Source organism: Mobula birostris, chromosome 14 (assembly GCF_030028105.1).
Source record: "Mobula birostris isolate sMobBir1 chromosome 14, sMobBir1.hap1, whole genome shotgun sequence".
Taxonomy (NCBI): Eukaryota; Metazoa; Chordata; class Chondrichthyes; order Myliobatiformes; family Myliobatidae; genus Mobula; species Mobula birostris.
In genome coordinates, this window is record NC_092383.1 from 4,530,424 (window position 1) to 4,543,561 (window position 13,138).

At 40.0% G+C, this 13,138-nt stretch overlaps 1 protein-coding gene across 2 annotated transcripts in view; it reads left to right on the top strand.

Annotated features, from left to right (window-relative positions):
• Positions 1-13,138, top strand: part of morf4l1 (mortality factor 4 like 1) — a 49,145-nt gene that overhangs the window by 22,171 nt on the left and 13,836 nt on the right. For both annotated transcript variants that reach the window (XM_072278021.1, XM_072278022.1), the window contains 5 exons: positions 167-253; positions 2,152-2,232; positions 4,609-4,634; positions 11,120-11,208; positions 12,875-12,976. In XM_072278021.1, the coding sequence (XP_072134122.1) occupies positions 167-253; positions 2,152-2,232; positions 4,609-4,634; positions 11,120-11,208; positions 12,875-12,976 (385 nt within the window). The remainder of the gene's footprint in view (positions 1-166; positions 254-2,151; positions 2,233-4,608; positions 4,635-11,119; positions 11,209-12,874; positions 12,977-13,138) is intronic.

Here is a 13,138-nt window from a genome sequence, read left to right on the forward strand (position 1 = left end):
AAGATTTTACGTGTGATTTCCTTTAGTTGTTTAAGCATAAACTAATGCATTCTATTCTTCTTTTGACTGTTTGGTTCACTTAAAAAAATTTGTATTCTTCAGTTGTGAATATTTTCTGTTACTTTGATTTCGTCTTGTCTCATGACTTTTTCTCTCGAATTTTTAGTTGGGATGAATGGGTTCCAGAAAGCAGAGTGCTGAAGTATGTGGACACAAACCTGCAAAAGCAGAAAGAACTACAAAAGGCTAATCAGTGAGTATTGAAACAAAATAACTAAAAGGGGAAAGGAAACTACCGACCAAGGGACTTGCAGCTTTCTTAAGATAAAGCCAGCTCTCTTCAGGCTGATTGGGTGAAGATCAATTTTTCTACAGGCTCTCATGTTGTAAATGCCTTCAGGCACTTAAGGAAGTATTACTCTAAAAGTTATAGGTAGGTCTTCTAATACTTCATGCAACTCTGTTTTTTTTTGGAACAGAGATGCATGAAATGTTAGAAAACCTAACTAATCTTTATGCCTTTCTATGTCTGGATCAAAGACTGAACAGTCTGAGAGTAAAGCAGGGCTAATTACAGGGGATGGGTGGCACAATGATGTGCTAGTAGAACTGCTGATTCTGTTCTGGATATGGGTTCAGTTCTGGTTTTTGGTGTTGTTTGTGTGGGATCTGTATCTTATTCCCTGCAAGAACATGGGTTTCCCTTAGGGGTTCCAGTTTTCCAGGAATGAAAGGTCAATTTGTGACTGAAAGGCCTCTAACATGCAGGTGAGTGATAAAAATTGAGGGAGTTGGGTGATGGGGTGGAAATGCGGCTCTACCAAAGGAGGTGTAGGCACTCCTTCCGTCTGCTAGGCTGCAGGCTACCCTTGGGCAAGGTATAGAATCTGCATAGCTCCTTGATCAGGGTCACATGAAGCAATAGAGGCAGCTGGTGGATGGTTGTATGAGCAGCTGGTACATATCACAGGTCCTGACTATGCAACCCCAATGCCAGGCTGATAAACCCTGAAGAGTATTGATAGTGGTAGGGGTCACCCATCTTGTAAAGTCGCTGCCCAGAACGCTGCAATGGCAAACCACTTCTGCAGAAAATTTGCCGAGAACAATCACGGTCATGAGACCATGTGTCATCATTTGACACGGCACATAATGATAATGATGAATCTTTGATGGTTAATTTTTGTCCACGAGTCACCCATCTTGTAAAGACTCTGCCCAAAAGAAGGCAATAGCAAACCATTTCTGTAGAAAAAAAAATTGCCAAACACAATCATGGTCCAGACGGTGATCGCCCGCCCATGTTGTATGACATAACGAATGAATGATGGGAAAATCAGAAGCATATAATAAACTTAGAGCAAATGTATGTTTGGTGGTCAGTGCCAAATTGTATGTATGGATGCTTCAGTCCTTTATTTCGTGCTTTGAAACTTAGAATTAAGCAAAGAACACAATTATAACTTGGTGCAAAGCAGAAGACAAATTTATATGCATTCAGTGTCTTTCACAAAATCGAGTATCTGAAGGTTGATGTATTCTTTGCAATGCACAGTGACTGCTGCAGCACTTGTATTAATGCAGTATGATAGTTTAGGGTTACATGTTGGTCAGGAGTCCGGGAAAAGCTTTTGTACTCCGCTGACGTATTGTCTGAGGAACTTTCACTTGTGCGGATGATATGATGGCATTTCAAAGGTGCATTTGGACCCCAAGGTAGTGTAGTAGTTAGCGCAATGCTATTACAGCTCAGGGCTTCAGAGTTCAGAGTCCAAATCTGATGCCATTTGTAAACTGTTTGTACACTGCTCCGTGACCCATGTGGGTTTCTATCGGGTTCCTCCCATACTCTAAAAACATACTAGTTAGTTGTTTAGTTGATCATTGTAAATCGTCCTGTGATTACACTAAGGTTGAATTGGTGGTTAGTTGGGAGCGCGGCTTATTGGGCTGCAAGAGCCTGTTCTGTGCTGTATCTCAAAATAAATAAATTTATAAATTTAAACATGAAGGTAAGGATTTATAATAAAACTGAAGATAATGATAAGTGGATGTGGAATAGTTATTGTACTACAAATTAGTAAATATCTTAACTGTTAATGTTTAACTGTTTCATTTCTCATGTAAAGTTTTTTAAACATTCTGTTACAGAGAGCAATGGGCAGAGGGCAAGATGAGGGGCGCTGCACCAGCCAAGAAGGCTTCCACCATGCAACAAAAGAATGTTGAAATGTAGGTGACTTGGATCTACAGATATAAGATACTAAAATCTATCAAGTATTTCAGGAGACAGTTTTTAGCATTGATAATTAAAATGTAGAATTCACCATCCCTTTGGGGGTTGGAAGCCATTGAACCTAAATAGACGAGGAAGAAAGTCTTAGAAGGAAATACTAATATTTTAAAATAAAGCAGAGAAGGTGAAAGTTCATGTAAGACATGAACATGGACTTTTTGAATTGAGTGCACAAATTCTGCAACTGAGGACTTGAGTCAGCATAGTAATTTAAATATTGACTGTGTTAGCAGTGCTGTAGCCATTGCTTAATGTAGGATTTTAAAATTCTGATTGTTGACTCTAAATTTTGCATATGTTTTAAAAATTGACTTGAGCAGCTGATGTATTAAGGCTATCAGGCTATTCTTTTTGTAGGTACCCATAGTAATTAATAAAAGAAGATGCACAATTACATCAAAATCAATAAAGATGCAGACATTGAAAATCAGAAATAAAAACGAACACACTGAAAGCTCCGCAGTTTTCTGTCTCACGCGTTTTTTTCCCAATGATGACAGTGTCCACTTCAGTACCTCCTGAAATGTCTGCCTTTTTCCTGCTCACTAGATGTAGATGTCATGCTGAATCTTTGCGAATTCTTTTGGAAGTAGGGGCACTGCTGTGCCTTCTTTGTAGTTGCTCTTGTGTGTTGGCCCAGGACAGGTCCTCTTGAAAAAATAACACCGAGGAACTTAAAGCTGTTGAGACTCTTCACCTCTGATCCTTCAATGAGGGCTGACCTCATTTACAACTGTGTGACAGTTGTTGACGTATTCTGTTATGGTAAGGGTTAGTTCCAATACCCATTTTTTTGTTTTCCTACCACTATTGTTGAAGATAAATAACTCACTTTATTCTTACTGATGGCAAGCTGACCTCTCACTGCAGAACATCAGTGTTTATTTTGTGTTGAAATAGATCCTTAGAAAGAATCCTTAGAAAGAAAGAGGTGACAGATGTCCTCGTTGTTTCTTTGACAGTTACTTTAGAGGCTAATCTTGGAAAACATACAGATTTAAATATTAACATGACAAAATCTGCAGATGCTGGAAATCCAAGCAACATTCACAAGATGTTGGAGGAACTCAGCAGGTCAGGCAGCATCTATGAAAAAGAGTAAGCAGTCAACGTTTCAGGCCGAGACCTTTCAGAAATCTCTTTTCCACTGATGTTGCCTGGCCTGCTGAGTTCCTCTAGCATTTCGTGCGTGTTGCTCGGATTTAAGTATTGCCTAGTGATTCTTGCAATAATCTTTGTGTTTCTGTTTGAAAACATTAAATATAAATTAGTGGTAAAGAAATTAAACATTTGCCACGGCCCCGTCAGCATCCTCTGTCCCTCACCCTAACAGGGGCAACATTTGTACACAGATTGTCCACACATTCCGTCAGTCAATCTAGTGTATTCCATCAGTCAATCTAGTAGGGATGGTTGAACAATTCAGTCATGGTTACAAGTATTGTTAACCCTGTAACTTTAAATTATAGTAGATTACCTGGGTTGTTTTTGGGGGGGGGGGTGTAAGAAATCAGAAATTAGTGGAAATGTTAGATTGGCAACAAATTTAATAAAACTGAAGTGCTGAAAGGAATATTAATCCATGCAGGGAAAGTGCTGTAAATGTAATTAAAGCATTTTGCATTGATTCAAGCAGGCTGAATGGATAGATTTATTTTCTGATTACACGTTGATCAATGAGAACTTGCTAATGGGAATATTTCCCAAGTGAATGTTTGCTCTGGCAGTCTGTTCAGTGCCAGTGCCAATGGAATGTTACTTGAGAAATGAGAAAGAGAAATATCTATTGAAGCAGTGATATAGTCTACTTGTATCCCTAACCATCAGAAAATAAGTTAATTGACTGGCTCAGGCAGTTATTTTAATCATTTTCTGTCAGTCAATTTAAGCACAGACACTCCTGTGTCTAGCATCAGTTTATGGGCATACATTCAATCTATGTACTGTGTATAAGGTATTTGTATTTTTTTTGTTATTGTATTCTCTGTCTTATAATGTTTTTGTGCTGCATCAGATCCAGGGTAACAATTATTTTGTTCTCCTTTACACTCAAGCACTGGAAATGACATTAGACAATCTTTAATCTCAAATTTTGAAGCACTGTTACTTGCATGGATAATATGTCCATTGCAATGAAAAATTAAATTATTGATCTTGTACTAATTCCCAGAAAATAGTGCAAGTGCATCTCTAACGTTGATGTAGTAGAATCTGTTTATTGGTTTACAATTGGAAAACTTTCTTCAGTCATCTGATTCAAGTTGCATATAACTGCATGTTTGTCATACAGTTAATAAAATGTTCTTTTTCAGAAAAACCAAGAAGAATAAACAGAAAGGTAGGCTTGCTTAAACTCCTAATTTAAATTCATATCTTGACATACATTCTTATTCCTGTCAGCTGGTATTAAGCTGCATTTAGACCCGAGTAATAAAATCTTGAGGCTGTCACTCTTAACATAATGCTAAAATGAAGCTACTGTCTCGCTTTCTGTATGGATGTAATAGATCTTCTGGAACTAATTTGAATAGCTTTTTGATCCTTAACAATGTTTGATCTCTTAAATGAAACAACAATGCAACTAGAATTCTTGTGAACAGATTGTAAAGTGGTAAGAGATATGTCATTTAACTGATTAGTAATTAAAGGAATAGAGCACTACAGCACAGAACATTATCTGTTATTATTCATGTTGTTGTCAGCGCCAGAGTCATAGGACACTACAATACAGAAACAGGCCGTTTAGCTCATCTAGTCCATGCCAAACTATTAATCTGCCCAGTCCCACTGACCTGCACCTGGACTTCCATAACCCACCCATCCATGTACTTATTCAAACTTCCTTAAATGTTGAAGTTGAACTCACATCAACACTTCTTTTTGCAGCTCATTCCAGACTCATACCACCCTCTGAGTAAAGAAGTTCCACTTCAGATTCCCCTTAAATATTTCATTTTTAGATTGGATTATGAAGACACTCAGTCCTCATTTATTGTCATTTAGAAATGCATGCATTAAAAAATGATACAATGTTCCTCCAGAATGATATCACGAAAAAAAACAGGACAAACCAAGACTAAAACTGACAAAACCACATAATTATAACAATAGTTACAACAGTGTAAAGCAATACCATAATTTGATAAAGAGCAGACCATGGGCATGGTAAAAAAAAAGTCTTAAGTTCCGAAAGCCTCATCATCTCACGCAGGCGGTAGAAGGGAGGAACTCTCCCTGCCATGAACCTCCAAGCGCCGCCAACTTGCCGATGCCGCACCATTGGAAGCACCCAACCGCAGCAGGCTCTAAGTCCGTCTGAAAGCTTCGAGCCTCCAACACTGAGCACCATCCTCTGCCGAGCGCTTCGACCCTGCCCCAGCCGCCGAGTAACAAGCAAAGCTGAGGACTCGGGGCCTTCCCCTCCGGAGATTCTGGATCACACAGTAGCAGCAGCAGCGAAGCAGGCATTTCAGAAGTTTCACCAGAAATTCCTCCGTGCTCTCACGTCTGTCTCCATCAAATCAGGATTGTGCACGGCACCCTACTTGACAAATAACAGACATCACCACCGGAGTGGCCGCTGCGAGCTGTGTCACGCCGCCATCTTCTCCAACCGCCATGTACTATGACCTTAACCTATGACCCCAAGTTTTGGTCTCACCCTACCTCAGTTGGGGGCGGGGGGGGATCCTGCTGAATTTAAGACCATAAGAAATGGGAGCAGAATTTGTCACATGTATATTGAAACATCAAAACAAACTGTGAAATGCATCGTTTGCATCAATGTAGTCCGAGGATGTTCTAGGAGCAGCCGGCAAAGTGTCGCGACGCTTCTGGTACCAACATAGCGCACAAGACCACAAGATATAGGAGCAGAATTAGGCCATTTGGCCCATTGAGACTGCTCTGTCATTTCATCATGGCTGATCCATTTTCCTTCTCAGTCCCAATCCCCTGCCTTCTCTCCGTATCCCTTCACGCCCTGACCACTCAAGAATCTGTCAACCTTTGCCTCAAATATACATAAAGATTTGGCCTCCACAGCTGCCTGTCACGAAGAATTCCACAGATTCACCACTCTGGCTAAAGAAATTCCTTCTCATCTCAATTCTAAAAGGATGCCCCTCTATTCTGAGGCTGTGTCCTGTGACCTTCGACTCTCCCACTGTAGGACACATCCTCTCCGCGTCCATTCTATCAAAGCCTTTCACCATTCGATAGGTTTCAATGAGTCACCTCTCATTCTTTTGAATTCTGGTGAATACAGGCCCAGAACCATCAGGTGCTCTTCATAGAATAAGCCATTCAATCCTGGAATCATTTTTGTGAACCTCCTTTAAACCCTCTCCAGTTTCAGCACATCTTTTCTAACACAAGGGCCCAAACCTGCTGACAATACTCCCAACTGAGGCCTCATCAGTGCTTTATAAAGTTTCAACATGACATCCTTTTATATTCTAGACCTCTTGAAATGAACGCTATCATAGCATTTGCCTTCCTCACCACAGACTCAACCTGCAAATTAACTTTTGGGGAATCCTGCACAACAAAACCAAGAGGCCCTTTGAGCCTCAGTTTTTTTGTATTTTCTCTCCATTTAGAAAATAGTCGGCCCTTTCATTTCTTTCCTAATCTGCTAATTAATTTCATTCTCCTAATCTTGTGTAGGCTCGCACTTCTTCAAAACTACCTGCCCGTCCACCTATCTTCGTATTGTCTGGAAAATTTGCAACTAAGCCATCAATTCCATAATTCAAATCATTGACATATAACGTAAAAAGAATTCATCCCAACACAGACCCTTATGGAACACCACTAATTTATTCGTGCTAGAAGCTTACCATGGGCTCGTAGCACATTAAGCAGCCTCATGCGTGGCACCTAGTCAAAGGTTTTCTGAAAATCCAAGCACACAACATTAACGGAGTCTCCTTTGTCTATCCTGCTTGTTATTTCTTCAAAGAATTCCAGCGAGGCAAGATTTTCCCTTGAGTTAACCATGCTGACTACAGCATATTTTATCATGTGCCTCCAGGTACTCTATCCCTAGTAATCAACTCCAATATCTTCCCAACCACTGAATCAGACTAACTTCGACCCAAAATGTCGACTGTGCTTTTTTCCATAGATGCTGCCTGGCCTGCCGAGTTCCTCCAGCATTTTGTGTGTGTCGCTCGGATTTCCAGCATCTGCACATTTTCTCTTGTTTGTAACTGGCCTATAGTTTCCTTTCTTCTGCCTCTGTCCCTTCTTGAAAAGTGGAGTGATATCAGCAATTTTCCAGTCTTCTGGAACCATTCCAGAATCTAGTGATCCTTGAAAGGTCATTACTGATGCCTTCGCGATCTCCCCTGTCACCTCTATCAGAACCCTGGGTTGTACACCATCTGGTCCCGTTACTCATCTACCTCCAGCCTGTACAGTTTCCCAAGAACCCTCTCTCCAGTTATGGTAACTTCACACACTTCATTCCCCTTGATACCTGAAACTTTCACCATGCTGCTAGTGTCTTCCACAGAGAAGAGAGACGCAAGATACTTATTCAGTTCATCTGCCATTTCCTTATTCCCCCATTGTATCATTTTCCAGTGGTCCTCTCTCGCCTCCCTTTTACACTTTGTCTCTGAAGAAACTTTTGGTATCTTCTTTAATATTATTGACTAGCTTGCTTTTATATTCCATCTTTACTTTCTTAATGCCTTTTTTAGTTTCCTTCTGTTGGTTTTTAAAAACTTACAAATCCTCTCAACTTTCCACTAATTTTTGCTCTATTATATGCCCTCTCTTTGGCTTTTATGTTGGCCTTGATTTCCTTTGTTAGTCACAATTGTGATCATCTTTCCCTTAGAAAACACTTCCTTTTTGTGATGTATATATCATGTCTTCTGAATTTCTTCCAGAAATTCCAGCCATTGCTGCTCTTCCATCATCCCTGCCAGTGTTCTTTTCCAATTAATTCTGACCAACTCCCCTCTCAGGCCTTTGTAATTCCCTTTACTCTACTGTAATACTGATACATCTGACTTTAGCTTCTCCTTTTCAAATTTCAGCATGAATTGAATTATATTATGATCACTTGCTCCTAAGAATTCTTTTACCTTAAAGTCTCGAATCAATTCTGATTCATTGCACAACACCCAATCCACAACCACGAACTGCTCTAAAAAGCCATCTCATAGGCATTCTAGAAATTCCCCCTGACTATTGTAACGTTGCCCTTTTAGCCTGCATTTTCTATCTCCTGTTGTAATTTGTAGGCCACATTCTTTCTACTGTTTTGGTCTATGTACCACACCCATCAGGGTCTTTTTACCCCTGCAGTTCCTTAGCTCTACCACCATTGATTCAATACCTTCTGACCCTATGCCACTTCATGCTAATGATTTGATTTCATTTTTTACCAACTGAACAATGCCCCCCACCCTGCCTTCCTACCTGTCCTTTTGATACAATGTGTATCCTTGGACATTAAGCTCCCTGCTGTAATCTTCTTTCTGCCATGTTTCAGTGAAGCTTACAACATCTACCTGCCAACTTGCAACTGTGCTGCAAGTTCATCTACCTTATTCCATATACTGCGTGCATTCAAATACGCCTTCAGTCCTGTATTCACCCTTTTCGAATTTATCTGCCTTTTACGTTGCAATTCATCCTGTTGATTGCAATTTTGCTCTATCAACAGCCTCTCCTCACTGCACATTGCCTCTGTTTGTAAACCAGCTACTTCATCTTCAGCACTATTATTCGCCTTTCCTATGAAACTTCTTGCATTGAGATGTTGGCAGCTCAGTACACTAGTCACATCATGCTCAAACTTTTGATACCTAACTTTGAGGTCTTAGCAACATCTGTCTCCACAACCTCTCCACTAACTGTTTTGGTCCTCTGGTTCCCATCCTCCTGCAACTCTAGTTCAAACCCCACCGTGCAATGTTAACAAACCTTCCCTTCACCCTATCCATACCTCACAAAATTTTGTATATCTCTATCAGATGTTTGTAGAGCTTGGAGGTTAGATCAGAAATGTTTCATCACCTCGGCTTGGCAAACAACCACACAAACAAGGAGCCAACTCAAATTGCCAATTTTCTCTTTCATTTCAAAACTCCATCAGATCTCCCTTCATTCTCCTACAGTCCAGGGGATAAATTCCTAATCCATTCAACATTTCCTTACCGGCTGCTTAATGGAAAAGATAACATTGGTGCTCTTGTCATTGGAATGGTACAGGACCCATTATTAATAAGTGATGCCTTGTATTTAGAATGATACATTGACCAATGTTCCTTTGCTTTGAAGTTTATAACTGTAGATCCATTTTCAATGTATGTGTGGCAAAGTGAAGTGATAAATTTCTCTTAAAGCTTTCAGAAGGGCCAATTTTATCAGCTTTTAAGATGTGATGGGATTGATAAAAGGAAAAACACACTGGAGAGTAGATCAATAGAGTTCAGAGTATGAATTATGCAGGAAAACAAATGCGAGAAATATTTTCACTTGGTTGTTGCGATCCTGAGGACCACCAGAAGAGATAATGAAAGCCCACAAATAACTTAGAAAGAGAGTGAGACCTGTGTGCATGAACAAGGAACTTGCTGGTTCTGATAAAGACGATGCTGTGGGAGAAAATATGACTTGGAGCCAACAGATATGAATTGACTGGCAATTCCCTCTCTTGTAGTTTTCTTATATCCAATGAATAGTTTGATTTTAGAATTTGGAGGATTCACAGAATGAAGCAAGCTAATAAATATTGCATTCCAATCTGATTAATAATCTTCCAACTACTCAAATGGCATCTCAGATTGATCAGGGGCATTCAGGACTTATTGAAGGTATCCTCTTTTTTTATTAAGTGCAATGGTGAACAATAGCCAGATCAGAAATGCTGATCAAGTCAACTAGTTCCCAAAGAGAACTCTGATAGGCCAGTCAGATGGTTCACTGCTGCTCAACAATAGAACACAAAACAGGCTCAAGGGTCGCTAGCCCCTGTACCCCAGAAACACACCTGAGCGGTGCGGCAGAGGTATGCATATACTTATAGGCACTGTTTTCCTGACACATTTAACTATTTTTCTAAGAAGCTTGTGCAACCCTGTGTCAGTATTAACCAGGCAATTGTGAGGTCCATCGGTCAGAGTGGACCATGGATGTTGTGTCCTAGTTGTCTAGATACGTAAGCCCTGGGCAGTACAATATGGAGAGCAAGCCCTCCTCCATGCAGCTGATGGATCCAAAGGAACGCCAGAGACTGAGATAGTTTGGTACCAGCAGCGTAATTGGAGTTGTCAGGCAGCGTTGAACTCAACTTAGGACTTACTTAAAATCTCCACCTCCGAATTTACTCCCAAAACCTTTCCGATGAGTGGGTATAGCTGCAAGGCAGCAGAGGTTTGAGATCAGAGTTTTCCTTTTCCTGGATGAGCTGACGAACCCCATCTGCCCGAAGCGACTGATTTTAAGATGCCAGTAACCCACCTTTGCTGCTCCTCCTGGCAGTGGAAATGTCTCTGCCAGGTTTAGTAGCTGAGCCACACATGAAGGTCTGGAGCTGGACTCAGTTGTCAGAGGCTAGTTGTGACGCATGTCATTGGGAGCATTTAATAAGAACTTGTCCTCATTACCACACCCTGCTGTTACATCCTTAAGGAACCAACCAGGCAATACAGAAAGGATGTTTTGGCCTCCATCTTTGACAGTCATGCCTGCAAACTGTATAGATATGTAGTGGTAAACTTCAGAGGGAATGGTGGTTCTCTTGGTAATTGGAACATGATGTTGTTTGGTAACAGTAAGTATGCTGTTTCACTTGTTCTTTAGCCCCCACAGCTGGTGATGGAAGTGGCACCAGTGAAACTCCACAACCACCCAGGAAGAAAAGGGCAAGAGTGGACCCCACAATGGAAAGTGTATGTACTTTATTGGAATGTGACATACTGACTTAATGTGTGCCAAACATCCAGTAGCAGCACCAGAATTAAAGCTGGTATAAGTATAACTCATTACTAGTATTTGACCTCAAAATCTTGGAATCTTATGTTGTTTACCTCGATGCATAAATAAACAATACATATCAATTTTGCCCGGCAGGATGGGGTATGTAGTACGTTTTGTTTTCATGCAGTTACCTAGATATATACTGATGCGTATCAGTATTGCCTGGGGAGTGCTATATGTAAGATGTTGTATTTTCAACAGTAAATATGTTACAGGTTTATACATTTGAAGACTTGCACACATACATTCAAAGTGTTGCATTTTAATGTTAGTTATTTCTGCAGTCAGTTGGCTCCAGTTCCCTCCCTTGAAGAGCTGTGTCACATTGAGCTTCTGATATATCAAGATGCTAATTCTTGTAGAGCTGGAAGTTCTCCATTCATCTTTGTCTCTTGTAAGACAGCTGAGCTCAACTGCAGCAGTAATCGGTCCTCTGAAGTCCATGTCACAATTTGAGTCTCTCAGCTCAGCTGAATAACTGTAGATGTTTTCGACTCAAGATTACTGTCCAAAGACAGTTGAAAACAGGTGCACTTGGGCAAGAGAAAGATGGGGTGTGATTTTCTCCCCCTCATCCAGGTATTCAGCCCCCAACCCTTTGTTCACATAATGAGGGTTACAACCAGGGATTTTGATCAATCTAAGTGTTTCACATGCTCTTTTTTTTTTACATTAGAACTCTAAAAACAGGGAAAGTGTACAGCAAGGATAGCTTTTATCTTAGCAGTATGTGTGGCATAAATCTAATACTCTGCATCAGCCAGGTAACACCACCCTGACTGGTAATAGATGATCCCTTGCTGGGTAATTGTTAGTTTTGAATTTTTTCGTTGACTCCCCTAACTCAATAGCGCTCTGGGAGAGAAATCTTTAGTTTGCCACCATGACCTTGTAAAAAATATACTTCTTCATTAGCCTTGAATATTAAGCTCTAAGTATAAGGAGGAATGATCATCAGGCTTCATAATTTCATCATTTCCAGATTCATTTTGCTGATGATCCCCGTGCCCCTTCCTTATGTGGTATCACCTATAATTGGATAAAATAATGAAAGGTAGTGTCTAACCAGATCTTTGTACAGTTGTAGCATTCCTTCAGTCTCATAAATAGTACTTGATAACTGTGTATCTTTCTGTAGTCAAGTCAAAGTAAAATTTATTATCAAAGTACAGGTATGTCACCATATACTTCATTGAGATTTATTTGCTTGCAAGCATTTATAGTAAAATGAAGAAATACAATAGAATTTACAAAAAAGTAATCATAAAGACTGACAAACAGCCATTGTGCAAATTTTTAAAAATACCAAGAACATAAGTTGTAAAGAGTCTTTGAAAGTGAGTCTGTAGGTTGTTAAATCAGTTCAGAGTTGTGGTGAGCGAGGCTGTCCATGCCAGATCAGGGCTTTGTTGGGGTATGATTGGGAATGTTTGCTTGTTAATTGTAGTAATAAATAATGGTGGTGATTATAGAAATCCATTTTGACATGCAGTGATTGTGAAAGTGTACAGTAATATGGTCAACTGAGATCTATGTCTGAGAGGGATCCTTAACTTGCTATTTTCTTGATTTCTACAGGAGGAGACATTCATGAACAGGGTCGAAGTAAAGGTCAAAATTCCAGAGGAACTGAAACCATGGCTTGTAGATGATTGGGACTTGATCACTCGTCAAAAACAGGTTATTATTGAAACTGTTTGCTTTAATTAACCTGATAGAGTAAGGCAAGTTACTGCAGGGAGTAGTTGAAAGAAATTGTAAAATAACAAAGCAACAAACTGCAAATACAAAAAGAAAGAAGGAAAAAAAGGTAATAATAATTATAGATAAGCAATAACCTGC